The sequence below is a fragment of the Bombyx mori genome, chromosome 15, assembly GCF_030269925.1.
Source record: "Bombyx mori chromosome 15, ASM3026992v2".
Taxonomy (NCBI): domain Eukaryota; kingdom Metazoa; phylum Arthropoda; class Insecta; order Lepidoptera; family Bombycidae; genus Bombyx; species Bombyx mori.
Window position 1 is genome coordinate 13,521,395 of NC_085121.1, and position 26,810 is coordinate 13,548,204.

A 26,810-nucleotide genomic window follows, 5' to 3' on the forward strand; every position below is an offset into this window, starting at 1 on the left:
CTGGTGTAGTGGTAAGTGACATGGTCACTACATAAGGGGGTCGCGTGTTCGAATCCCGCCAAGGGAAGATATTTGTATGATAAATATAAATGTCTTTTCCAGGGTTATGGATGTATATTAAATATATGTATGTGTATAATAAAAATCTTATATTTATTTCCGTTATCTGGTACCTGTAACACAAGTTCTTTACGAACTTATCACGGGACCAGTTAACGTGGCGTGGCTGTCAGTAAATATTTATTTATTTATTATTTATTTACTTATTATTATTTATTTTCAAAATTAATGTATTCGAAGTAAAGTCATTGTAATTAAATTAAGTCGTAAACAAATATCTAAAAATTAAAAGTAAATGATCGAGCTGTTTTGTTTAAAATCTATTAAGTATGGATATGCAATAAATTAAAGGGTGTAAAGAGACCATTTACGAATTCGAAATAGGAATAAAATACATTTTTAAGAATATATGTATACAATAATAAAGTTAGTTAGTAATAATGTTAAACAATAATAAAATACTTAATTAGGTTTTCTGTACAATAATAAGAAAACAAGATTTAAAGTCTTTATTTTCCACAAATTATCTTACACAGTATTCTTGAATTAAATAAAACGGAACTCATCTTTTTCTAAATGACATAGAGCTCAGTCAATCTATGTAAGAAAAATCCTTTTTTTTTAAACTAAAAAGGTTTTATATGAAAATTACATAAAAAAGGTTTTTTTCATACTATATATGTATATATTTGTTTAAAATTTTGAACTCAATAGATGTGGCATTACATTTTGCGAGCCCGCAATGTTACGCAAAGGTACCCGCCCTCGTTCTCCTTCGAGGGCATTGACCTTACGTATCGCTTAATTTATAATTATACCACATTACGTAAAATAATTAAATATCATTTCATCAAACACTGTGTATGGTATTTTTGGTCTTCGAAGTGACGAAGAAAATACGAGCGAAATTTCAGAAAAGACTTGCAAATTAAGTGACTTTGCTTTACATTACGTCTTAATTAATTAATTAATTTATTTATTTAATCAACAATGTTTCAACAGCATTTAACTAGACACAGGGTACAGAGGATGTTTTCACAAACATGAGCCAATTAAAGAAACACATTATGTTTCCAAAAAATGTTAACATGATTAATGAACACAGGTAGTCCAACTAAGGTAAAGGTAAGGCAGTTAAATAGGTAGATAAATTTTGTCGAATGATAACTTGCAGAATAAGTTTGAATCTGATTGTGTTGTGTCGATGTGTGTAAGTGCGTGTGAGTGTATAAAGTGGTTGGTTTAAAAGCCAACATTTTTTTGTCTGGACGCAGAACTCTAGTGCACATTATAGAACCTATTAAATTCGTTTTATGACTCCACTACTGTGAGGGATTTCCTGGTAACCATTGAGTGGGCGGTAATTTGAAACGATCTTGCAATTAACTATGGTAGGCAGCGGCTTGGCTCTGCCCCTGGAATTGCTGAAGTCCATGGGCGGCGCTAACCACTCATCATCAGGTGGGCCGTATGCTCGTCTGCCTACAAGGGCAATAAAAACAAAAAACCCTGATAGATTGGAACTATATATTTTTTAACATATGAGTATAGGTAGACCAGCATATTGACCAACCTGGTGGTGAGTGGTTACCGTCACTTATTGATGCCAGCAATACTAAGGACATAGCCAAACCGCTGCCTGGGTACTCTCCACAAACCTTGCTTCAAGAAATACATGTTTAAGCCCACAAAGAACTCACAAGAGGTAAGTTCGATCGAAACTCTTACTGGGGGTAGGGCCTCTTGTGAGTCCGCACGGGTAGGTACCACCACCTGCCTATTTCTGCCGTGAAGCAGTAATGCGTTTCGGTTTGAAGGGCGGGGTAGCCGTTGTAACTACTGAGACCTTAGAACTGATATCTCAAGGTGGGTGGCGCGTTTACGTCGTAGATGTCTATGGGCTCCAGTAACCACTTAGCACCAGGTGGGCTGTGAGCTCGCTCACCCATATAAGCAATTAAAAAAACTCGGATGGTACGTGGCAAAAATGTACTCTGAAAACGCACCGTTGACGAACGCCCATTGCGTTCAACGTAAAAATCTATCTAAATTACATCTCCGCGCTTGATAAGATATTAAAATGATAATTCCGAAACCTAATCATCACGTACGATTTAAATGTTATTTAAAATAAAATCACGAACTACCGCTACTTTTAAAGCAGTGCTCATATCTTTTTCTAATCAATAACAACATGTTATGTATTTTTTTATTAATTTGTGCTATAAGTTTATGTGAAGGAGACAATAATTTTATAAACTGTAAGTAATTCAGTTTCGTACATTATTTTATTGTACAATGTTACTGTCAATGCGCTCGAGAAGATCTTTAAAGCGACATATGAGAGCTCGTAATTATGTTGCGATCATATTTTTAATTCTGATTATAATTATAGTTGGTGGTTTTATATGTCCGAGAGAAGAAAAGGCGTTGGGGAAATGTCTGAAAGACGCTTTGAACGAGTATATCCCTAAATTAGCCACAGGTACATACGCTTTTTATCTACTATGGTCTTAATTTATTACATTACCTTGCGTTTATCATACGCAATTTTGTCTATGAAATTATTGTTATCTATCTATGTATATATATAAAAATGAATTGCTGTTCGTTAGCCTCGCTAAAACTCGAGAACGGCTGGACCGATTTGGCTAATTTTGGTCTTGAATTATTTGTGGAAGTCCAGAGAAGGTTTAAAAGGTAGATAAATATGAAAATGCTCGGAATTAAATAAAAATAACAATTTTGTTTTCCCTTTGATGTGTCCCTCGTTGGACGGATTCCTTTTGTTTGTTTTAAGTTTATTTTATACAAAAGCTTAGGTCTTTTATTTATCGATTGAGGCACTACGAAGTCTGCCGGGTCAGCTAGTTTTTAATAATTTTTTATCTCTGTAAAAATATGACTTTAGACTAATTGAGCTTTTGTTTCTAGGACTGCCGGAATATGGGGTTCCCCCATCGGAGCCGCTTATCGTTCCATCGATTTCTATCCAGCAGTCAACTGGTCCCATCACGGTTACTTCGTCGTACTCTGATGTTACGGTCCGAGGGCCCTCGAAGATGCGAATTAAGGATGTCCAGTGAGACTTAAAAATAATGTTTCTGGAAATTGTTATAAGTCTTGCTTTTCTTTCGGGATTTAGATACCTAATAACGTGGGAGATACGACATTATGGAATTTTGTGCAAAATTCATTTTCTGATAAATAAATAAATTAAAGCCCAAGCTATTCAGAAAATATTTTGAAACATATTTCATAAAATAAGGCCCGATCCATAAAAGTATTATATCCAATAGTTACATTTTAGAAAAACAATACAAATTAGCGTCAGTTCTAGTCCTCAATAAGTTTCAAGTTTCAATAAACATCATTCTGTATTCTCTATTTAATACAAAGAACACGATTTATACTTCGTCAGTTTCGTTGCCATTACTGAGAAAGCTCCCGATGGCAAACTGAATTATTCAATTTCAGGGTGAACTCAGTGCACCGTCGTGTTGTAGCCAAGCTGTATATTCCAGAGCTCAAGATGAAGGGCAATTACAAGTTATCTGGACAGCTCCTCATGTTGCCAATGAATGGAGAAGGACAGTTTACTGCAAAATATGGTAAGGCATCATCGGGGAAGGGTCAAGGGTTAAATTCACCTCATGACACAGTCAAAAAAAAGATGTGGTGTCGTGGGACACCAGGTAGGAATAAAGTTCCTTCGGCTAATGTAGAATCGACACAATTTGCAAAAAAAAAAGAAGGAGTAAGAGAAAGGTATTATACACTACTCGCTTGTGTATACGACTGTCGCGCCTGCGCACGTCTCATTTAACGGTTTTATTCCACGGACTTTTTCTTACGGTTTTACTATCACATTTTTTTCAGTTCGGTCGCGTAGCAAAATCCCTATCTCCTCCAAGCTTGCCGTAAGGAATTTCGTTCCAATAAAGTTGCTTTAAGGTTTATAAAGCATGAGTTCCGTGAAGAAATTGTGACGAAAGACGATGACGCTCCAAGCGAGGAGACGGGAATAAGAAAATTTCATCATCTTCTATTCATACAACATACTTTGTGTGTGTGTGTGTGTATGTTTTTAATAGGGCTGTGTTTTTTTTGCTTAGGTGGTTGGACAAGCTCACGCTCAACTTGTATTAAATGATTACCGGAGCCCATAGACATCAACAACGCAAATGTTGCCACCCACCTTAAGAGAAATACCTTTTGCACTACCCTTCAAACTGGAACGCATTACTGCTTCACGACCCAAATAGGACGCGCGGGCCCGGGGCCACAAATTGGGTTCACAAGATGCTCTACCACTAGTGAGTAGGCCCAAAAATTACTTAACTAAGTTTCTTCATTTCACAGGCGATATTGATGCAACAGTAACAATAATATTAGGCCGTGAGCCTCGACCGAACAGCGTAGATGCTCTCACTTGTGACCAGCTCGACGTCAATTTTCACGTGGGCTACGCTTCCATGCAACTTGAAAATCTATTTGGTGGCGACGGAGAACTGAGTGAGTAGAGTATACTCATATAGTATTTTATTATTAATTACTTATACAATATTTGTTGTTTTCAAAGTATTCTTTTTAAGATGTTCGCTTTGTATCCAATCGTCATTGAAATTGTATTCTCGATGTACTACCAGCATGAGTATGTATTGTATAGAATATTCAAAACGAATGTACTGAAATTTCAACGAATTGATTCGATGCTAATTCTTCTTCTCAATCATGTCACTCTTGACAGAGTGGTCGTGATCGTCATGTAGTGTTGGAGGGGGCAATACATACATATCATTTTATTATTAGCTAAATTTGTACAAGTTATAAATTAACGTTTTATCTATTATCTTTATGCTTATTCCTTTTGTCTACTTTGGCTGCGGATATTTGAAGTTTACGCTATTGCAATCGAAATGTGATTTCAATTTATCTTACAAATTGAACGAGATAATTCACGTTTTGATAAGATTTACTGTACTAATACTTAATTTACCCATATGGCATCTGCCAGTAAATTTGCTGGGATAATAACGAATGCAATTCTTACAGGTAAAGCAATGAATAAATTTCTTAACGAGAACTGGAAGAAATTATCAGAAGAACTTCAAGTGCCGATGGAGGAAGCGCTACGTGATTTCTTGAAGCCACTGGCAGATCACGCTTTTGCTACTCTCAACGCTGACGACATTTTGCTAACTTAAATGCTACTCTATAAATTCTAATCTTAGACTATTTAGGTGCATCTTTTTATATGAATCTTTTTCCTACCTATTCCCTAGTAGCCTATGGAACTATTCCAGCTACTGACGGAGAGAGTTTGCTAACACTAACCCTAGAACCCGCAGAATCTACCACCGGATCGGAATCGCGACCCACTGAGAAGATCCGGCGAGAAAATCAGTGGGTTATATCTCATAGACATTCGCATGTCAAACTTTTGACCGGTGCTTGAATATCTTAAAATCACCGAGTGGGGATTCGTGGGATCAGACAATCTATGCATCACTAGTCATTCGATGATTTTATTGGAATATGATAACAATTGTGAGTAATTAATGATTTGCGATGAGAAATATTTGAAGAGAGAAAATAAAAGTGAAAGAGATTCAAATGACAAATAATGTATACTAAGACTCTGTGCAATCCATTTTGGTAGCAGAGCGCATAGATTATACACTTATAATAAACCATAGATGCACTTTGATGAACACATTTCCTTTGAACATGTAAGCATTTTTTGACATTATGAATATGTAAAGTAGTTACATTAAAAGTCAAATAATGTCTTGATCAGAGTAAAAGGCGTGGTCTTACTTATATAGAGTTTATTAGATAATACATCACATTCTCATTTTGGATTAAACCTAATATTATACATTTAAAATTCATTCGTGAACTTAAATAAATAAATCTTATATCTAACTAACGGTGTTTTATTCATTTTAATGTTAATGTTAAAATTAAATGTCATGTCAAATATTTTCGTGGCTCGGCGGTATATCTAAATTTAAAATATTTGTAAACGAAATATGTAAATTGTTTTTTTTTTTTGCTTTTTACTGTCTCTTTAAATATTGAAAGTTTTAGAGCCTAAAAAAAGCATCAATAAAATTTAAGAAACCAAATTGTAAGACAGTTTATTTAAGCAATTGTTAGATTCACAGGTTTCGATCATCTCAAAAGATATTTAAGAAACTTACTGTTTGCAAACTAAAAAATGTAATTTACAATCATTTCCAGTATATTCGTGATCTGTAAAATCGATTTCATATCCAGAATATTTATTGCTATTTCTTTAATGACCTTCAGTAAGCTTTGAGGCTCATCTAAGGTTTGAGCCACACGTCTATGGGTATCTTCGTGAAGGCGCCGTTTATGAACGACTGGAAATGCTTGGCGATTGACGCCGAGGCGGCCGGTCGCATTTCCTCGATGATCTCAGCCGCATTGTTGTTCAGGAACTGGTTCATTGCTTCCCCTGAAGTTATTGAATTAAGTTAATGACAGACAGACGAATTCGTGGTCAATTTTATTTAGGTTTTTTTTATTGCCTGCGTAGGCAGACGAGCATACGACCCTCCTGATGGTGAGTGGTTACTGTCGCCCATGGACTTCAGCAATGCCAGGGGCAGAGCCAAATCATTGCCTACGATATAGATATATGTCGTCTTTTCGCATTAAAACTGTGTAATCGCAAAACTTACTAATTTTACAGGAGAGTGTTTTAAAGGTTTAACATGTGATATTTTTAATATTAATCATCTTTGCAACATTTATTTTTTATTTTTTAACAGTTACATTATCTGTCCTTTAAAGTAAGATAAACTTGTGTATTAATTTTGTTAATAGTACTTAAAATATAGGAAAACTAAACAAAAAAAAACTAAAACTAAACAACGCTCTTTTGACAGGATTTATGAGAAAAATACTGGTGATACCAAATTTTAATGATTCCACATAATTATTAACTCAATTTCGAATATTTTTGCAATTTCTACACTTTTAATGCGAGAAGACGATGTGTTGATGTGACAACGTCACCTCCTGTCGCTTTGAGGCAAGAATAAGTAAGAGTAATTGGGACCAATGAATTCTTTGTACCAGATATAAACAGAACTTGCTAGGACTTATCTCTCTGAAGGGCCATTTTTAAACGCTTCAGACCAGAAAATGGTTTGGATTTTGACCAAAAGTCAAGTCTTAATGTCAAATTCTTGTATTGTTCTTCCAAATAAACATAATATAAGAAAGTCCCTACGTGGTTCTGCTGCGCAAGGTCCGGTGATTGATCCGCACTAAATACAACCGAGTCAAGGTAATAACAAAACGTAACAAATACCATACAGTTTTGAAAGGCGAGTTGCCTTGTTTTTCGTTGGCTTTGTAAGTTGAACACGATATATATTGATACCTTTTTACACGCTTTATATTAGTTTCACTTGTATGTATGTTTGTAACTGACTCCTTTAGACGCGATTTTGACCCACTTGAAACGGCCAGATTTCATTCAAACTTTGTAGATTTATCGAGGACCGATGACAATACACTAATTTGATAAGATTATTCCATTATTCAATTTGCAAAATAACCATTTTTATTATTTATTATTATTTTTGCCAATTCATATAATTTTTATCTATAGTCGATAAGGCAGGAATTGATGTTAAAGTACTTAATAGTTTTAAAAATACGCTTTTATAGAAAATTTTACTAAAAATATAAATAATAATAGTTTATAAATAATAAATAATAATAGTTTAAAAAAACTAAAAATCACGCTTTATATAAAATTCAACTAAAAAATAGAAAATTAAATTTTAATAAATTTTAATTGAAAATAGTGTAAAAAATATGTTTTTTATTTAAAAAAAAGCGTGGTTGTATATTCATTCGCGAAGCAGTTACTCTTGAGTTGTTAGGTCTCCTTTGGAGGCGCTAGCGTAGCTGTTAGCAAATCTCACCCATTCTGACTGAGCCCTTGCTCGCCCACCTGCCCTAGTAAAACAAGAAAGGCCTCCGGTCCACCAGTAATCTTTCAAACATAAAAAGGTGCATTCCCTTTTGACATACATACCTATAAATAACATACAATGCCGTACATATAATAATATCATAATAATAATATAGAGTTTACATATTTATATCCATATAATACATATATTATTGCTGCTAGATGTTTTTTTTTATTTTTTTTATTGGCTTTGTAGGCAGACGAGCATACGGCCCACCTGATGGTGAGTGGTTACCGTCGCCCATGGACTTCAGCAATGCCAAGGGCAGAGCCAAGCCGTTTCTAATAATTCGATAAGAAAATCTTTCCTAACCCTTATCTTTGTACGCAATACAAATATATTTATAATACAGCAGTAGTCTATTTTGTATATTTTCTCTTCATGCATACAACCTCGACTCTAAGCACGAGCCAATATAAATAATTCCTATTAAATAGTAGGATTAATAGGATTCAGAACGTATTAGTTATGAGTTAATACAATGCGAACAATGACGTCACTGTTCAATGTATTGCGTTACTAGCACCAGGACGCTTTCAATTCATTCCAGTAAATAAATAACTGGGAACAAATCATGCACGGTCATCCGGCCCCAAATTATGATTCCCTGTGTACCAGAAACTGACGTACATACTCATATATACGTTTGAATATATACATATCGCACATACGGTGCGATAACATTACTTATGCAAATTATGTAAATTTTTCAGGAAAAACGTTAGAAAATTCAACATCTTATTGTACAATTCTTATATAATTCTAATAGGCTATAGAAAAAAAATGTGAGCCGTCTCGGGACGCCTGGCAGATGTGAAACATCGACATTATTTTGTAAAAGTAATATGCAGAAAAGAACAGATTGTGATAGGAACTAAATATGTCATAATGATAAAATAAAATATTACGAAAAAATTATTTGTTTTCAAGTAAAACACAGGTTATGTGTACTGTAGTAAACAACACTGTATGCTCTGCGGAGTATACACAATAGGTAACCGAGCTCAGTGTAGCGAGAGAGATGGCTTAACGCCGGATCGAGTGGGAGAGAATCGCACAGTCGATTGCGCATGGCGGCGCGTTGCCACATCCTACACACTACTGCATATAGACTATATATATACCATCATATAGCGGGGCGACGCGTCGCCATGGCATGCGTCGCCACGGCATGCGTCGCCACGCCAGAAATCGGTTTTACGTGCGGCTATAGATGTTTCACATCAATAAAATGATAATATTTAAACTACAACTTTAAACTTCATCAGTAAAAGCAAACATCACGCTCGTCTCACTAATAACTATTAAAAAATGTATTTTCTCATACTCAGTTCAGTGTTAACAAAAATTGCATAAGTGACTTTATAGCACCGTATGTGCGATATATAGAGAATAAAGAGCAAAAAAGCTGTTCATCAAACGATTTTTCACCCGAAGTGGGAATCGAACCTACGACCCTCGACGCAACAGCTAGGGCTGCCAACTACTGCCCTTCGAAGTCAGTGCAAAAGATAAATTCAAATTTGAGGACATTTAAATTTTCATGTTAATGATTGATGACCCTCGACGCAATAGTTAGGGTTGCCAAATACTGCACTTCGAAGTTAGTCCAAAAGATAAATTCAAATTTGAGCACATTTAAATTTTCTTGTTAATGATTGATGACCCTCGACGCAACAGTCAGGGCTGCCAACTACTACACTTCGAAGTCAATCCAAAAGATAAATTCAAATTTGAGCACATTAAAATTTTCTTATTTCTTTTGACGCGCTGCTACATTAAACCGTCAATAATCCACTCACCAATAACACTTCCGTGGTTGACGGTGTCTTTCACTTTGAATCTCGAATTCCTCAGTTTGAAATCAACCAGCAATCTGTCGGCCGTCATGTATCTCACGTTGTCCCTCTCAACCTCTTTACCGAAGATCTTCGCTATGGCCGCTACATCAACTGAAATTAATATCGAAAACCGTTTCAGATAGGTCAAAATATATATAAGAACGACTTCCACGATGTAGGAATAACGCGGTGGATTACTGTCCATTTTTCTGAAGAAAATAATTTAGCTTTTACGTTTCATTTCACGCAGAATATAGCAACAGTATCTTGAGGTCTGGCAGTTACAGTATAATGAAATAGTACAGAGACATTTAAAAATAAAAACGCGAGATTAAACCATAAAAATGATTTTAATTACGGCTCTACGGCTCGTGGAAATCGAAGAAAATACTATAATGTTCTAGATAAATTAAGATCATCAAATTAAATTAGGCCAAATTTCCTTTGAAGTTTTAGAGTTACGGGTTAAAAAAAATACCGACCAAAAGACATATCATTTTAATAGAATCAAAAGCATCGGAACCAGTAAGAGGTGCATTCAAGAGAGATGGGATTTAAAAAAAAAACGAGTTTAAATTCTGCAATACTTACTAAACGCAGCCCAGAAGTCTCCACGTGATCTAACCGGGAAGAGGAGAACTTGTCCCGACACCTCGTAACGACCTGTGATCTCGATGCGAGGTAGAACCAGCCCGAGGTCAATGCGCAACTTCTTCAAATCCGACCTGGAATATAAGTAACAATAAGTACCTTCCTGATTATAATTTTACCCCGGCCGCCTCGAAATTCACTACCGGAGACTTCAATGATATGTAAAAACAGTCATACGAGGGCCAAAGGACAAAATCCCTCTTATTGAACTTTAGTACACTGAGTTTCTCGCCGGATCTTTTCAGTGTGTCGCGATTCCAATCCGATGGTAGATTATACGAAGCCCTGCTCTTGCTAGAGCTCGCTACCAGTCCGGTCGAAGCTGGAATAGTTCCTAAGGCTATTATCGAATAGGTAGGGGAAAAATTAAACTGTAGTTCTCCAGCGCTGTGACATTATGGTATTTAATCGAAAATGAAACTAAAATTATTCTACATCCGAGCCTGTCATGCAAGTTTCTCTATATCATTCTAATGCGACCACTAGAGCAAGATGGGCGTTCCATCATTTCTATCACTGAAGTTTCAAATGCTTTACCATTTTCATGGTCACTGAAGACCGCACATATGGAAACACGTAACATAAAACGTAACTATACTGAGACCTTAAAACTTATATCTCAAGGTGGGTGGCGCATTTACGTTGTAGATGTCTATAAGCTCCACAAATCACTTAACACCAGATGGGCTGTGAGATCGTCCACCCATTAAAGCAATAAAAAAAATGTCAGAAAAAAGTCAGACTACGATGGAAATTTGTTTATTTATTTTTTTCATTTTGAATACCTTTTATCACGTATAGAATAGTTTACGCAGCTTTCACACTGCCTCGAGTCGTCGATAAAGACAACGTGAAGACAACGTATGGCATTTTATTAAAGCTCATAACACATTCTTCATTCTGATACGCCATTACTCCGAGTATTGTGAAATAAAAATGTATAGTGATTGTCCATCCGGGCGGTGCTCAATGTGTATTGTAAGCAAAAGTGACAGCCCGAGTTGATTGTGAAAACGTTTTGCAAGTGTGCCTTTTAACTGCGAACTTTGGTGGTTACTAAATAGTTATTTTTGACGTTGTGCCTGCAATACCGATGTCTCACCTAGACTGACCCCGTTTACACCGTGAATACTCGTGATTCACTGGGATTTCCTATCTAAAGCCGTATTACTGGTATCTCAAAACGCTATTACAAAAACCACGCGGTGTTTGAAGACGAAGAGTAGATGAGGAGACCGTTCAGAATGACTGTTCAACTGATTCCAAGACTTGCAATATCCTCTAAATAGTAATAAAATAAGATCTACCTAACTAGAAGAACTAAAGATCATGGGATTGCTATAATAATAATATAATAATAAAACATTTATTTCAGAAAAAATCCATAAAATAATAATAATACAATAGTCAGCACACAAACAGTTCAACAATACAAATAGAAAATGAACAATATACTAATTCAATTAATTAAATATACAAAGGAAATGAATTAGAAACACATAATTATATGAATACAGTAGTAACCACTCTATGTCAATATTAGCTATCATTATGTCAATCAGTTAATTAATTTGGAGAAAAAATTAAATAAAAAGAAAATCATACACATTTCATAATGAGGAGTAAAATAATAATAAGGATATGTCAGTCTTGTCCGGTAATTATACACATCCATTTATGTTGGATCGGACAATCAGCGCGAGAAGCAATCATCCCGAGGATGCCATTACTACTGTCTCTCACTCGTCTTAAAAAAGAGGCAACCTTTTTTCGGATTATGGCTATGACGATAGTTTTGTTTTTTTATATCGCTATAACCTAGGCTCACGGCCCACCTGTTAAGTGGTTACTGGAACCTATAGGCAGAGCAACGTGAATGTCGCCACATACCTTCCTAATAAAAAAATTAAAAAATCATCTGATAAACCGCAACAATAGTTCAACTCTTAGTAAAAAAAGTTGGCATGCCCTAATAGAAATTAAAAAACTACTTTAAACAGCTTAAACAATCGTAAAAGCGGCAATTGATGCAAAATTATAATCGAGTTTACCTACTTAGTCATTTCGATCGAGATTTTTCTCTAGTGTCGCGTTTAAGCATTGCCATCACTCGGTACGCAAGCTCATCTATATCTCGACTCATTGAGAGGCATTTACAATGGAAAGAATCGAATTAAACACTTCGAGTATCATCGAGTTAGTATCACTACTTTCTTATTTTCCATTTTTATTCTTCCTCTAATTTGTATCTTGATTGCTAGGTCAGTGTTTCTGTGTGTGAGTGTGTACTATTTATTGACAATCTTCTGGTCACCGTCCTCGCCGAACGCGGCGCTTGCAACGAAGGGCTCGGCGAGCATATGAACCCATAAACACGCCCACTGACTTTCTCGCAGGATCTTCTCAGTAGGTCGCGTTTCCGATCCGGTGGTAGATTCTACGAAGCACTACTCTTGGTAGGGCTAGTGTTAATAACACTTCCGGCTTGAACCCCGAGAGCTCACCTAGAGTAAAGCTGAAATAGCCTCTCAAGGCTATCAGCATAGATAGGGAAAAAATATAGTCAAAAATAAAATCTACCTGATCTTGGTCACAGTGTAATTACTGGGTCCTATTACAGTAATGTTGCTGAACGCAGCCGTTACCCTGACTGGCCCGGCAGAGTTTTCCATCACCAGCCGATCAATAAAGAGAGGTTCCACCGGAGGAAGCTCCAGATCCGGCAGGCCCTTTGCCAGGTACGGACGGAGGTGGTTGAAAGAGTTCTTGATGCAATTATCGAGTTGTGGATCGCTTCGTGTACACGGTAGAATGTATTCCGCTGAAATACAAAAAAGGATAAATGAGTTCTATGTTAAAAAAAAAGAAATTAAATTATCTGATGGTGTATTTGTGATTTAAGAATAAAAATTTAATTGCAGTCTTAAAGATTGTTAAATAAGGAAATAGATATTCTCCGAGAAAATTACTTGATTTTAGACTATACTGTCAACAAATTTAAATTTATTTGACCGTTATTTGATTCACGGTGAAGGAATAACATCGTGTAATAAAACTCAAACCCGTAAAATTATAATTTGCGTAATTACTGGTGATAGGACCTCTTGTGAGTCCGCATGGGTAGGTACCACCACCCAGCCTATTTCTGCCGTGAAGCAGAAATGCGTTTCGGCTTGAAGGGTGGGGCAGCTGTTGTAACTATACTGAGACCTTAGAACTTATATCCCAAGGTGGGTGGCGCATTTACGTTGTAGACGCCTATGGGCTCCAGTAACCACTTAACAACAGGTGGGCTGTGAGCTCGTCCACCCATCTAAGCAATAAAAAAAATAAGAAATTTAAAATTTAACACACAAGGCAGCGTAATTAGCTGTACAGTCCCTTATTGGTTTTGGTCCCGCAAAATAAAATAAATCGGTTTGAACTCTTTCTGAAGATCATAGTTATAGTACAAAACAAATACAATACACAAGTTATTTTCACAAAATTACAGTATCATTAGACTTAAATTGTCTTGAAAAACATTCAGACGTTAAGTGGTCACTAAAATTTGACCTCTCAAATTCTTTAAAGCGTGTTTGCTGATATCTTAATGTCCCCCGTCCATTGTTTTTGTGGAACCACCTCGGGCTATACAAACAATCGGTTCTTTGAGATACGACCTCGCGTTTGTATAGCGAGACACACAGTTTTGCATACAGATAGCTGTTTTAAAGTTTAACTCGACTCCGTGAATACGGCTGTGTATCTTACATTATAGGCATCAAGTTTTGTCCGTCGGAAAAATTATTTTCACATGACCATCAAATTTCAAAATGCTAGAAGAGTCATCAATTTGAAAAGAGGGTCTTCTTTGATAGACAAACATGTCATTTCGGATCCTCCCGATCCATTAACGGTGCTTTTAGCTACCACAAGCAACGGTCACCGTTCTAGTCGAACCCGTCGCTTGCGTCAAAGGGCTCGGCGAGAAAATTAGCCCGCAGGCATAGCCCACTGAGTTTCTCGTCGGATCTTCCCAGTGGGTCGCGTTTCCGATCCGGTGGTAGATTCTGTGAAGCTCTTGCTAGGGCTAGTGTTAGCAACGTCCTCAGATTAGAGCCCTGTGAGTTCACCTACTCGCCCGCTGTCATAGCCTCCTAAACTACCAGGTAAGGTAGGATTTTTTTTAAATCAAAAGCTTCAATATAAATATTCAGCGGACTGGAAATTTTATTCAATTAAGAAACTGATTAATACATACTAGCGATATATTGGATTATACGCCCGCTTTGTTAGGAATCGTCTTTCTCTATTATTCTAATGTAAAACAGAACTAATTCTATATCGCGTTAGACGTTAGCAATACTTTGAGAAAATTACGACACCCATTTGAACAGAACTTTCAAACTAAAAAAGTTAATTTTCTATACATTCCCGAAGCAGTAGGGTAGTAGAATACTTCCTAAACATAAGATGGAGGATAATCTACTCGACGTGAAAACTTTTGTCGTTTATTAACAATAATTTATTTACCGGACCCGCCTTTGCGTCACAGAAGTCCGAGCACACGTGTAGTGTAGTAGGTAAATTTGTTCATGTTTAAAGTTTTACACCTTGTCTACATCTTCTAAAATAGTTCTTCTAAAGTAGGGTGTTTCAATAAAACAAAATGTCACGAAATTAAGTGAATGTTCGATGAGACATTGCAAATAAATAAAAAAAACAAAAAATTAATGTTTCTTTGCAATGAACACGTAAAATTTAATCTCGCCATCACAAAACATTTCATTGCAAACAAAAAAAAAAAAAAAACAAAAAAAAAACCTTTGCAATGAGCCCGTCAAACTTAATCTCGCCATCACAGAACATTTCACAAGACAAAGTAAATAAGGCATTAAGGTGCGTTTCTGTCTTACATAACCGGCGAAGTGTACCAGTAAGTGGCAACAACCGGTCACCGGTGACAAGGTGACGCAAAGATCGATGACCGACACACTCGGGAATTTCGGCAAAAAGTGAAATTTTCCGAAACGGCCAAGGACGAGTTCAGTGGGACGAATTATTAAGCGTGCTAATCACGTGTGAGAACGACACTTAATAGTTCCAAATTTAATACGGCCTCGTAACTAAACCGCGTTATTAGATTTGTGCAATACTGACCTAGTTCAGTATTGTAATGGGAAGTATGTTTATGTATGCTTTTTTATTTAATAACAATCTCATGCTAACAAATTACAAAAGACTTGTGAATGACAATTCATAATGAATGTAATTCTGATGGCCGTCTTTTGTTACATCTACATTTCGGACGTTTACCGGTGGTAGGTAAAGTATCTATTACTGGTAGCAGGGCATCTTGTGAGTCCGCGAAGGTACCACCACCACTCTGCCTATTTCTGCCTAATGGGATGGGATTATTGTAAAAACAGAGACTTAGAACTCATATCTCAAGGTGGGCGGCGGCATTTACGTTGTGGATGTCTATGAGCTCCGGTAACCACTTAACACCAAGTTGGATGTGAGATCGTCCAAGCATCTAAGCAATAAAAAAAGGCAATTAGAAAGTTATAAGAAGAAGAAGAGGTTATAAGACATAGTTGAATGTACTACAGGCAGATAAAAAGGAAGCTGTAATATGGGTAATTAATAGAGTCTTAAAAAGGCCGGGTAGTTGGATTTAACACTCGTAAAGCTATACAACGTTTTCTGTTTTGCTTAAAATTCTCCGATCTCACTACTAAGTATTATTTAAACAAGGAGCGCCACGCTGTGTTTGACATCAATCAGCAAAACATAAAGCAAATGGATTGTTTATTTTAAAAATTCGAAATCTATGCTGAACTTGAACGAGTCAATAATCTTCTAAATCGGTCTTTGTACAAGGTCATCCGCATGTTATATAAGATAAACGTTATGTAAAACTATTGCGACGACCTAAAAAAAAAAGCTTGCATAATATCTACGCGTATTCTTGAAGGGCGATTAGCGTGCATTTTCATAATCGACTAATTATTTTAATTGTGTACCCAATTTTGTGTTGCTGTTTGAAAAAAAAATTGTGTGGAGTTTTTAGTACACAATACAGTATAATTTAATGTGAACTATTCAAAGTTTTTTACTCTCGATACTATTCTCTTGTTACTCGTATTTAAGTTAACTAGAGGTCCCGCAGTAGTCTAAATTCGACTATAATTAATTGGAATTGTAAGCTTGTACACTATTATGATTGTATTTTATACTTCTATAATCACAAATTTCGCCATGACTACACAAAAAAAAATATTACCAAAGACAAACAATATTTAATCTATTCTCAATTTGACAACAGACGCCAAGAACAAAAGTTTGACAATAAATAGTATGCATGCGTGTGTGCGTCAAATACATGGTATGTAGTGCGTGTAATGTTTTCTTTATTGATTTAATATATTTTTTATGCATTATTTAAAAAAAATATTAACATTGTGCACTTCTTCTCTATATTATCTATAAGTGTGGAAAATTTCATACTCCTCCGTCCGCGCAATTTACGGAAAAAGGGATACAAAGTTTTTGCTTCACGTATTAATATATAGATAGATACTGTTATTGTGTATCACTTATTTCGAAACTGTCCTATGTACACGACCTTTGTGAAACAATAGTGGCGTTATATCACTAAGCAGGGGCTCATAAAAATAATTCCAAGAATTGACTGGCATTCGATTACATGTAATGATTGTTGTCTTTCGTAAGATCACTTGCCTCATCTGGGGTGTACCTACATTACAAACAAGAGCAAAGAGGAGTTGATCTATTTGTTGTAATTAGATAAGAGTTTTGCAAAAGCTGACGCAAATTTTTTGTTGATCATCAAATCGTCGTGGCCTAATGGGTAAGCTGCCATTTGTTCGCGTATCGATTAATGCGACTGAACGTTATTAAAACATTTAAGCCGATACCATTTTTTCAAGTAAATTTGAAACTAATAAGGATGAATGTCTTCCACAATGAAGGACTTTTCTAAGTACTTTGCGTAGTTAATGGTGATTAGATGTATTGAGACGTATTTCTGTCATAAAATCGTCATGGGTGTTGGTTTGAATAGTGAGATAGCTGTTATACAACCTAATTGTGACTTATACTTTATGTTGTAAGGATGACCTTCATGTTCTAATCTCTATGGGCTTCAATAGCCACTTGAGACAAGGTATACGGTGAGGTTGTCTGCACATCTAACTTCCGCATATAAATCTAATAAGCAAAACTGTAGCAATTTAAAACGAAAAAGTGATTTTTTTGGCGAAATAATTAATACTGAACTTAAGTATCCATATTGTGGTGCCAATGGTCAGCATTCATTAGCAGTTAGCAGATTTAACTTTTCACAAGAGTTTTCCAAGTCCTTAGGCCTTTGAGCGCGAACCGTCGATAAATCGACAGACATAAAAAGCGGAGCGTCGGAATACCGACTATTTGTATAATTTGATTATAGGTATTAGTTATCGACCTGTGCGAAGGTGTCTTAGCGCCCGCATGTACATATAGCGTTTTTAATAAGTTAATAGCATTTATAACTAACCACTTCAAATTATTTTGCTGTGAACTTAGTATTGATTTTTGTATTTTTTTTAAGTCCAAGTTTTTATAAGGTACTTTTTCAAAAATCCTTTTATAATTAGTTATACATATATATATATATATATATATATATATATTTATTGTTAATGCACTGTCGATTGCACCTATAATTGAGGTGACATCTGGCATGAACTTTTGTCAATTTGTCAATGTTTTGTATTGATGATCACTTTGTTGGCTAATAATAAATAAATATTATAAATAAATAATTTATGCAAAATATTTAAAAATAAATGTATTTAATTGAAGAATGTCAGTTTAATAGTCTGAGGCTTTTCACTGATTTCGCTTTTCTTTACTGTATGTCTAATAGAGGGTCAATATTTTACGAAGTTAGCGGTGAGTATTTCACAAATTAATGCAACTTAAAACCACTACCCGAATTGAATTCGAACTGCACTTTTATTTCAGTTTTGACCTTCGACGATAAAGAAAATACCTCGAGGTTATTACTTAATTTACCTGCGTGTGTATTCACTTTAATGTTGTTTAAGCAATGCGTGAATTCCGCTTTTCGATCGGACTTCAAGCACTAAATCTAAATTGTGTTTGTTTTCTATGCTGAGGTTATTTTTATTATAATTTCACAGTATCCACTGGGCTGTAGAAATACTAGCTTAGCTATCATTAATAAATATTGTTAAACCGGTGAGAGTAACGCCATCTATAGCCGAATAGCCGAACGAATATCGAAGGATCTAGTAGCATCTAGAACGCTCGAGAAGTACACCGCCATCTATTGTCTAATAGCGGAAACACAATACTCGACTTTTGTGGAATATTCTTGATAATTCTAGAGATGCCATATGGACTATAAAAGCGTTGCAGAGATGGCACGCAGGGAGTAATCGGAACTACTCAAAGCGAAACTGGAAACGGATCACCCGAAGCGGAAGAAGCGAATTGAGAATTTTAATTAAGAATTTTGAAATTTTATATATATGTGTATTTGTGTGTGTGTGTGTGCGTGCGTGCGTATGTGTGTGCACGAAAAGTTAATGAATATTAAATTATCGTTAAATTATAGGCGACGCGCTTTCGAAGCATTTTCTTTTTTCTATTGAATTTAATAAATACGAAAGAATAAACTGATGCACGTTCTAACTTTTTCTTTGACGACTTTAGGGAGAATTATGGGATCTCAAACTATACTTTACGCTATGCTAAGCTCTACTTTAGAGTTCACAAAATAAATATTCTTCGAAAAAAAATATGTAAATACTCTACAAAAGTAACATATGAAACTGAGGGTCTGTATTGAGCATCTATAAGGAATGATGCGACAAAACTTTGAGCAGTAACTCAAGTAATTAAGGGTAAAAAGGTAGAAAAGAATTATGCTAGACATTACTAAAATTGAAATTATTATTAATTTATGAGTACGACCATTATTGACATATTGACATTCTGGCGGACTAATCAAGGCGGGAAATAAACCTACAGAACAAAACTTTTGACGTAATCAACTAATTTTAATTAACACACTTGCATTTTACATTACCAACGTAGCACAAATAATTATGGTTTGGAACTCGCCAGTAGCAAACTCGAGTGAATTCTGTGTAATAGCAATGTACTTAATGTTACAAACACATTTTCTTTGGAGCGAGTTGTGAAACCAATCTGTCTCGTCTTTATGAAGTAATGTGATCATGTGCTAGTACAGAGCGGAGCCTTTCGTGTTTCTGAATGCGTTATATAATAACTATATAGTATCATTGTTGCATATAATACAACAGAAAAATCCGATGTGTCTGTGTTTTGTTTGAAATTTGCTCGAGTTCAACTCCGAATTAAAATTAAAATCGAATATTGGTGGTAGGACCTCTTGTGAGTCCGCACGGGTAGGTACCACCGCTGCCTATTTCTGTCGTGAAGCAGTAATGCGTTTCGGTTTGAAGGGTGGGGCAGCCGTTGTAACTATACTTGAGACCTTAGAACTTATACCTCAAGCTGGGTGGCGCATTTACGTTGTAGATGTCTATGGGCTCCAGTAACCACTTAACACCAGGTGGGTTGTGAGCTCGTCCACCCATCTAAGCAATAAAAAATAATAAAAAAATTCGGCTTCAACTCTCGCCAAAAACCTCTGATATGAATTTTCTACGGAGAATAATCGTATGATGTAGCTCAGAATTTAATTAGCAATTAAATTTGAATCAAACACAAATGTTACTTGTTAGCTTTCGATACATGTTCGAAAACCACATTCAGGTTGATTCAGTCAATATGAAAATTAGTCTGCACTGATACACAAACACAAATGGCAATTAACGTTAAATTTAAATTTTTAAGTCGCCTCTATCATTTCTAATAATATGTACATCTGCCTAAACTTATTTCAATTCAACATACTTAGATAAACAAAAGTATCAATTCACTTATGGCGCTCATTAATATCTATAAAACGATATGATAATAAGGTAAACGAACTACCCTCGCGACCCCTGGTGTCATTAAGTTCAATCATAAATCATTATAATAATGGCATATCCAGCATAATAGATTTTTTCACAAACAAAACGCACAGTTATTGTTAATTTGATTTGCATTAAATATAATATAATAATATAGTAAGAGAAGGAAAACTTTATCTATTAATCTATTAAAATTTACGGATTTGATTATTTTAATACCATCAAAACAAACAATTTTTGTATCTATTACTATATGAATTTTACTTGTTTGTCGAACATAAGTATTTTTTTATTGCCGTTGTAGGCAGACGAGCATACGGCCCATCTGATGGTAAGAAGTTACCGTCGCCTATGGACTTCAGTAATGCCAGGAGCAGAGCCAAACCGCTGCCTACCAAGTCTACAAGAAATGTTGGTAACAAAGAATCACAGATAACCCCCAATCTGGTTATCTGTGCAAAAAATGAATTGGCAGTATAACACACGACCGAATTTTTTAACATTCTTTCCTTATTCGCAGTTGGATGAAAGCAAAAGTTTTTTTTTGTCCATTGACAGCCACTACGTAGATTAATTAGGTATTAAAATTGCACCAAAAACCTTTATTTTACTGGCTACATTTATCAACAGCTAATTTGAATAATGCGTAAACCCTTTTTTTAAAGTCAACAACATTGACCTGGGTTCTTCTTTATGATTTTTTTTCCGTATAATTAAATCCATTTTGCATAACATTGCCCAATGGTCTTTTCTTGTGCAATATTTAAGTAATAAATCATTAGCCACTGTTGAATTAAATCGTTCAAGGCTCCCGTGCATCACCCTTATGGCGATCGAGGTCAAGACGACATATCGCAAAAGTTGACGCAAGTATTGTTGCCAAGGTTAAAACGTCTGGCTGCCGTCACAAGATGTCAAAGAGATTAATGTGTATTGTGTTTAAGTTTTTTCAATTGAAACTTTGAAGACCTTTAAGTTAGCCTTAAAGTGTTTATAAATCTGAAAGACTTATCATCGAATAAAGCGTCAGAAAATGGAGACGAGACAAAAATTGCAATATAAAAAGAATCGTTCGTAATGTACTTTTAGTATGTCTCATCCGCTTCTTTTAATACAATAATAGCTAAGACAATTCCGATACATAAATCCCGCAAGCAGATTCCGATTTTTCTAACTAGGTACTCCTATGCACTAACAAGAATGGAAGGTAGGTAGATGCATCTGTATGAAGACTTAGCGTTACATGGCGGGCTGACGAAATCTGAAGTAAAGAAAACAAATATACATATTTAAATTAGTGAATGAATAATCGATTTTGTTTACATTCGGTTTTCTAGACGGTCGCTTTAGACGTCATATTAGTGATTAGTTTTAGCCGGAAAATTCGCTTTTTCGTTTCTTTTTTTTTATTGCTAGATGGGTGGACGAGCTCACAGCCCACCTGGTGTTAAGTGGTTACTGGAGCCCATAGATATCCACAACGTAAATGCGCCACCCACCTTGAGATACAAGTTCTAAGGTCTCAAGTATAGTTACAACGGCTGCCCCACCCTTCAAACCGAAACGCATTACTGCTTCACGGCAGAAATAGGTAGGGCGGTGGTACCTACCCGCGCGGACTCACAAGAGGTCCTACCACCAGTAATTACGCAAATTATAATTTTGCGGGTTTCATTTTTATTACACGATGTTATTATTCCTTCAACGCGGAAGTCAATCGTTAACATTTGTTGAGTACGTATTTCATTAGAAAAATTGGTACCCGCCTGGGATTCGAACACCGGTGCATCGTTCAACACGAATGCACCGGACGTCTTATCCCTTAGGCCACGACGACTTGACGGACTATCATTGACGGACCATACAGCTATATTCTTTTCAGAACTCGAAACACATACGCCTAAATAACCTTGATAGTTCTCATTGAACGAAAATGGTATACAAAGCGCGGTAGCCTAATTGTATAGGTCGTATACAACGTGCGTGCTTCGAATTGTGAAGATGTTGCTTATTGTACGTGTGCTCATAATTAGTAAGTATACGAGGAAATAGATTTAATGATCAAATCAAATTGTGCGTAGATACTATAGTACGTGTTTGCCATCACTAGTCTTGAACAGTAAAGTTAGTCTTCATTGCATTATCAACACTATTGTGCTGCGAAATTTTCGTGAGAGACTACATACTATGTCTTCCTTTCGAACATTTGGGGCCAATATTTCCGAATCCGCATAGGAAATGTTTGTTTAAAACATGTTTTTATGTATTTATGCTTTATACCTATATACATATGTGTGTTGTACTTATTTTGATTTTAGACAAACACAAACAATACATGAGCATAATAACATAATAACCCTTTAGCTATTGGTAGCTAACCAGTAGTAGTAGTAGTAAACAATTTTCCTGCCCTTTTGTAGCCTCGTACGAGGTAGGGCGTATTGTAAACATAAGTAAAGATTATTATCTAGCCTATTCCTGTCGCCTAGGCAGGATGTGGGTCGGTCTATTCGTATAACAAAAGAGTAGGCATAAATAGAACTAATCACATCTTAATTCCATGTTGGTATAACCATTGCGCCTATTTCTGTCCCGGGCTATAACGCGTTTATTTAAGATAATAACCAGTTACAAAATACTATATGTAGTAAATAAAAAAATGTAATAAAGTAGGTATCGGTATCTTTGTTGTCTCTATAGTATAGTTGAATCATTCCCTATGAAACTTTTTTTTATTGCTTAGATGGGTGGACGAGCTCACAGCCCACCTGGTGTTAAGTGGTTACTGGAGTCCATAGTCATCTACAAAGTAAATGCGCCACCCACCCTGAGATATAAGTTCTAAAGTCTCAGGATAGCTACAACGGTTTCCCCACTCTTCAAACCGAAACGCATTGCTGCTTCACGGCAGAAATAGGCAGGGTGGTGGTACCTACCCATGCGGACTGCCAAGAGGTCCTCCCACCAGTAAAAAATCACGTATATATCACGTTTATATTTTATGACGTAACTAGGTGACCCGGCAGACTTCGTGATGCCTCAATCGATAAATAAAAGACCTAAACTTTTGTATACAATAAACTTAAAATAAACAAAAGGAATCCGTCCGACGGGGGACACATTAAAGGGAAAACAAAATTGTTATTTTTATTTAATTCAGAGCATTTTCATATTTATCTACCTTTTAAACCTTCTCTGGACTTCCACAGATAATTCAAGACCAAAATTAGATGAAAATAAAAAGGCTTTGAAAAATAATTTCCATAACGAAGAACTGTTTCTGATTATCTTTATATACCTAGATCTAATTTATGAATATCCATAATGAATGTGTATTGCTAACTTGAACGAATAAGTTAAGATTGGCCGCACTGTAAACAACTATATCATCTAGCGCATCTATAGCATCAAGAAATACAAACAACCATGATTTTACTAAAATTATTGTTGACTCTGTGTTTTTAAAACAATTTGCTTGGCGCGAAAACGATAAAAAAAATAACAATAGCATCTGTGCATGTTACAAATTAATGTATAACGAAGTCGATACTAAAATAAAATAAAAAAATTCGTTGTTGCGATGCGCTTTATTGCTATACAATTTTAATAATAATGTTTTAATTGTTTAATAATTATGCTTATCTTAATAAGCAATATCTTTCTTATTGTCTGATTTGACAAAATATTTTTTTTTAATTATAATGAATTTAATTTTAGCTCAATTAGTGTTAATGCAATTTTTAAAAACTCATATTTTATAAGACATAGCATACTTAGTTTGTCTTTATCTCGGCATTTATCATTATTGTTGCTTTGCTTAGTGATACATTTTTTTTTAATAATTGTGTAAACCAAACAAAGATATATTTAATTTTACTTATAATATTTTTATCTGGAATGTAAACGTCGATTTTGCAATTTTATATTATCATAAATATATTTTACGTAACTTACGCGTTGCCGTTAGAGCGTTCTCGTTTTCCGCAGCCTCACCATTGTGACATATAACACTCAAGCACAATATAATGAAAGACAGCATCAAAGGGCGAGCCATCGTACCTATTTTTTTTTTTAATTCAATTAACAAAAACTAGAAAAAAAACACCAGTGGACTTTTCTTATTCAATCATCGGTCGACATAGATAATCCACAATTTTAAACTTATGTTCGATTTTTTATTTTTTTATTTGACAGTTAGTTGTTCGAATTTCGCGCGCGTTCGTTCTTGGGCGACTGACTAGTTGGCAATAGGTCCGTGGTCGGTCGACGGGACGAGCGCGCGTCTCATTTTGTTTAAAGTGAAAGCAAGGAGCCATGGGTTTTATTAGCTAGCGTTTTTCGACATCCCTGAGGGCTCCCCTCCTATACTTATGTTTACATTATGCGTAAGGAACCGTAGGACATCGTTAGATTAAGCTTCATGGCTTGCGGACGAGATAATCTTTGTAGCTTAACTTACATTTGCATTCAAATAAAAGGACCATAAACTTGTCTTGCGATTGATAACTATTATGTAAAATGTATATTACGTTTCTTTTTAATATTAAGTTTGTTTGTTCGTCGTTCACTGGTTACAGAAGACAAATTTAAAATAATAAATTAGTGCAAGCCGGTTTTCTGGAAGGTCTTGAATTGATTTTGATCTGATCTCCACCAAGCTTCATATAGTCACCCGCTATACCAATATAAAGATTTCTTGAGAATTTTATCGAAATCAGTCTAGCCGTTTCGGAGTCTACAAGTATAAGGAACAGATATACACACATCGACCATTACCATGGGTTATTAATTAACTTTTTATTGCTTAGATGGGTGGACGAGCTCACAGCCCACCTGGTGTTAAGTGGCTACTGGAGCCCATAGACATCTACAACGTAAATGCGCCACCCAAAAGATATAAGTTCTAAGGTCTCAGTATAGTTACAACGGCTGCCCCACCCTTCAAACCGAAACGTATTATTGCTTCACGGCAGAAATAGGTAGGGTGGTGGTACCTACCCGTGCGGACTCACAAGAGGTCCTACCACCAGTAATTACGCAAATTATAATTTTGCGGGTTTGATTTTTATTATACGATGTTATTCCTTCACCGTGGAAGTCAATCGTTGACGTGACCATACGTCCCGCTTTGGGCGGGATTGTCCCGCTTTCAGGCTGTCCGTCCCGCTGTCCCCAACGAGAACAAAAATGTCCCGCTTTCATTTATCTGTTGTGCATGTGCTTATTAGAAACTTACCGAATACTTACTTATCCCAAATCCTTATTGTATTACAAAATACATACTAAAGTAACTCTAATTTTACGAACGAAAAATAAATGGTCACGTTACTCATTCGAAATGATTTGTTTTGGCTTTAAAACAGTTATTTCAAAATGGCCAAAACACGTTCTATTTTCACGGGAAAATTTGCCGCTGTTAATCAATTGGAATGTTTATGGGATTTTAAATTAGCTTAACGTTTAGAGCATATCTAAAGAGATCATAAAGCAAAGTCAACTGGATTAACATAGGAAATACTCGGCGGTGTGATGACATGAAAAAAAAACGTGTGGCACTCGGGAACTGCCGTGGTAAAGCTATTGCATAGCATTTTTTATCAACTTATGCAATTATAATTAGACAATGATAATTTAATATTAAAACAATAATAAAACAAGACCACGCTATATTAAACATTAATAAAAGCAAAACCTTAACTGTCCTCTTCACATTCATAAGCTAGACCGCTCGAGAGAGAGATGGGCAGACTTTTCATGATGCGCATGCAGTGTGACGTCACGCCACGCGCTTATTCACAAACACTACACAAGCGCAACGTGTGAGTGTATTGAACGCGAGCTGCATGGTAGGCGGAGTGAGGGATGTAAGGTTTTTTTCGTTACGGAATTTCATGATTCGGTCGCCGCGCTCAAGGCCCGCGATAAAAGCTATGCAATAGCTTAAAAATTGCTTTAAAAAATGAATGAATGAAGTCATTACTGTGTAGGTGGGTTTATCGTTAGGGTATCATAACCAGACTATTGCAGAAGACGTCCATGGCTGTCGGTAGACTAATAAACTGTCAAGTTTACAGGAAACCAATGGTTATAGCCAGTACGTCGTATACTCTATCATATGCGCCATTGTACAAAACACAATCGTTTTGGGGACATTGAAATATGCGATATGATTTGATAAAAAAAAAACTGTTTATAACAGACGATAAAAACAATTTAATGGA

The 26,810-nt window shown here is 35.7% G+C and overlaps 3 protein-coding genes across 3 annotated transcripts in view; 2 read left to right on the forward strand and 1 right to left on the reverse strand.

The window, feature by feature from the left end:
* Positions 1 to 5,988, forward strand: part of LOC101744925 (uncharacterized) — a 25,830-nt gene extending 19,842 nt beyond the window's left edge. Inside the window, exons 10-15 of the mRNA XM_062672810.1 lie at positions 2,197 to 2,321; positions 2,456 to 2,545; positions 2,995 to 3,142; positions 3,538 to 3,671; positions 4,423 to 4,575; positions 5,116 to 5,988. Coding sequence (XP_062528794.1) covers positions 2,197 to 2,321; positions 2,456 to 2,545; positions 2,995 to 3,142; positions 3,538 to 3,671; positions 4,423 to 4,575; positions 5,116 to 5,267 — 802 coding nt within the window. The 3' untranslated portion in view covers positions 5,268 to 5,988. The remainder of the gene's footprint in view (positions 1 to 2,196; positions 2,322 to 2,455; positions 2,546 to 2,994; positions 3,143 to 3,537; positions 3,672 to 4,422; positions 4,576 to 5,115) is intronic.
* Positions 5,875 to 25,042, reverse strand: LOC101744689 (protein takeout). The gene is made up of 5 exons (XM_004922957.4): positions 24,544 to 25,042; positions 13,151 to 13,391; positions 10,511 to 10,644; positions 9,881 to 10,030; positions 5,875 to 6,544 (listed from the first exon to the last, which is right to left on the reverse strand). The coding sequence occupies exons 1-5, from the start codon at positions 24,641 to 24,643 to the stop codon at positions 6,393 to 6,395; spliced, it is 777 nt and encodes a 258-aa protein (XP_004923014.1). The 5' UTR covers positions 24,644 to 25,042; the 3' UTR covers positions 5,875 to 6,392.
* The window catches only part of LOC778474 (amine transporter-like), a 30,131-nt gene continuing 20,173 nt past the window's right edge, over positions 16,853 to 26,810 (forward strand). Inside the window, exon 1 of the mRNA XM_062672353.1 lies at positions 16,853 to 16,940. Within this exon, the coding sequence (XP_062528337.1) occupies positions 16,917 to 16,940 (24 nt within the window). The 5' untranslated portion in view covers positions 16,853 to 16,916. The remainder of the gene's footprint in view (positions 16,941 to 26,810) is intronic.

Coding starts and splice junctions, on each gene's coding strand:
- LOC101744689 (XM_004922957.4), bottom strand. CDS start 24,643: ATGGCTCGCCCTTTGATGCTGTCTTTCATTATATTGTGCTTGAGTGTT. Junction 10,645..13,150: donor TACACTGTGACCAAGATCAG/GTAGATTTTATT, acceptor CTTATATTCCAG/GTCGGATTTGAAGAAGTTGC. Junction 10,031..10,510: donor AGACTTCTGGGCTGCGTTTA/GTAAGTATTGCA, acceptor TATTAATTTCAG/TTGATGTAGCGGCCATAGCG.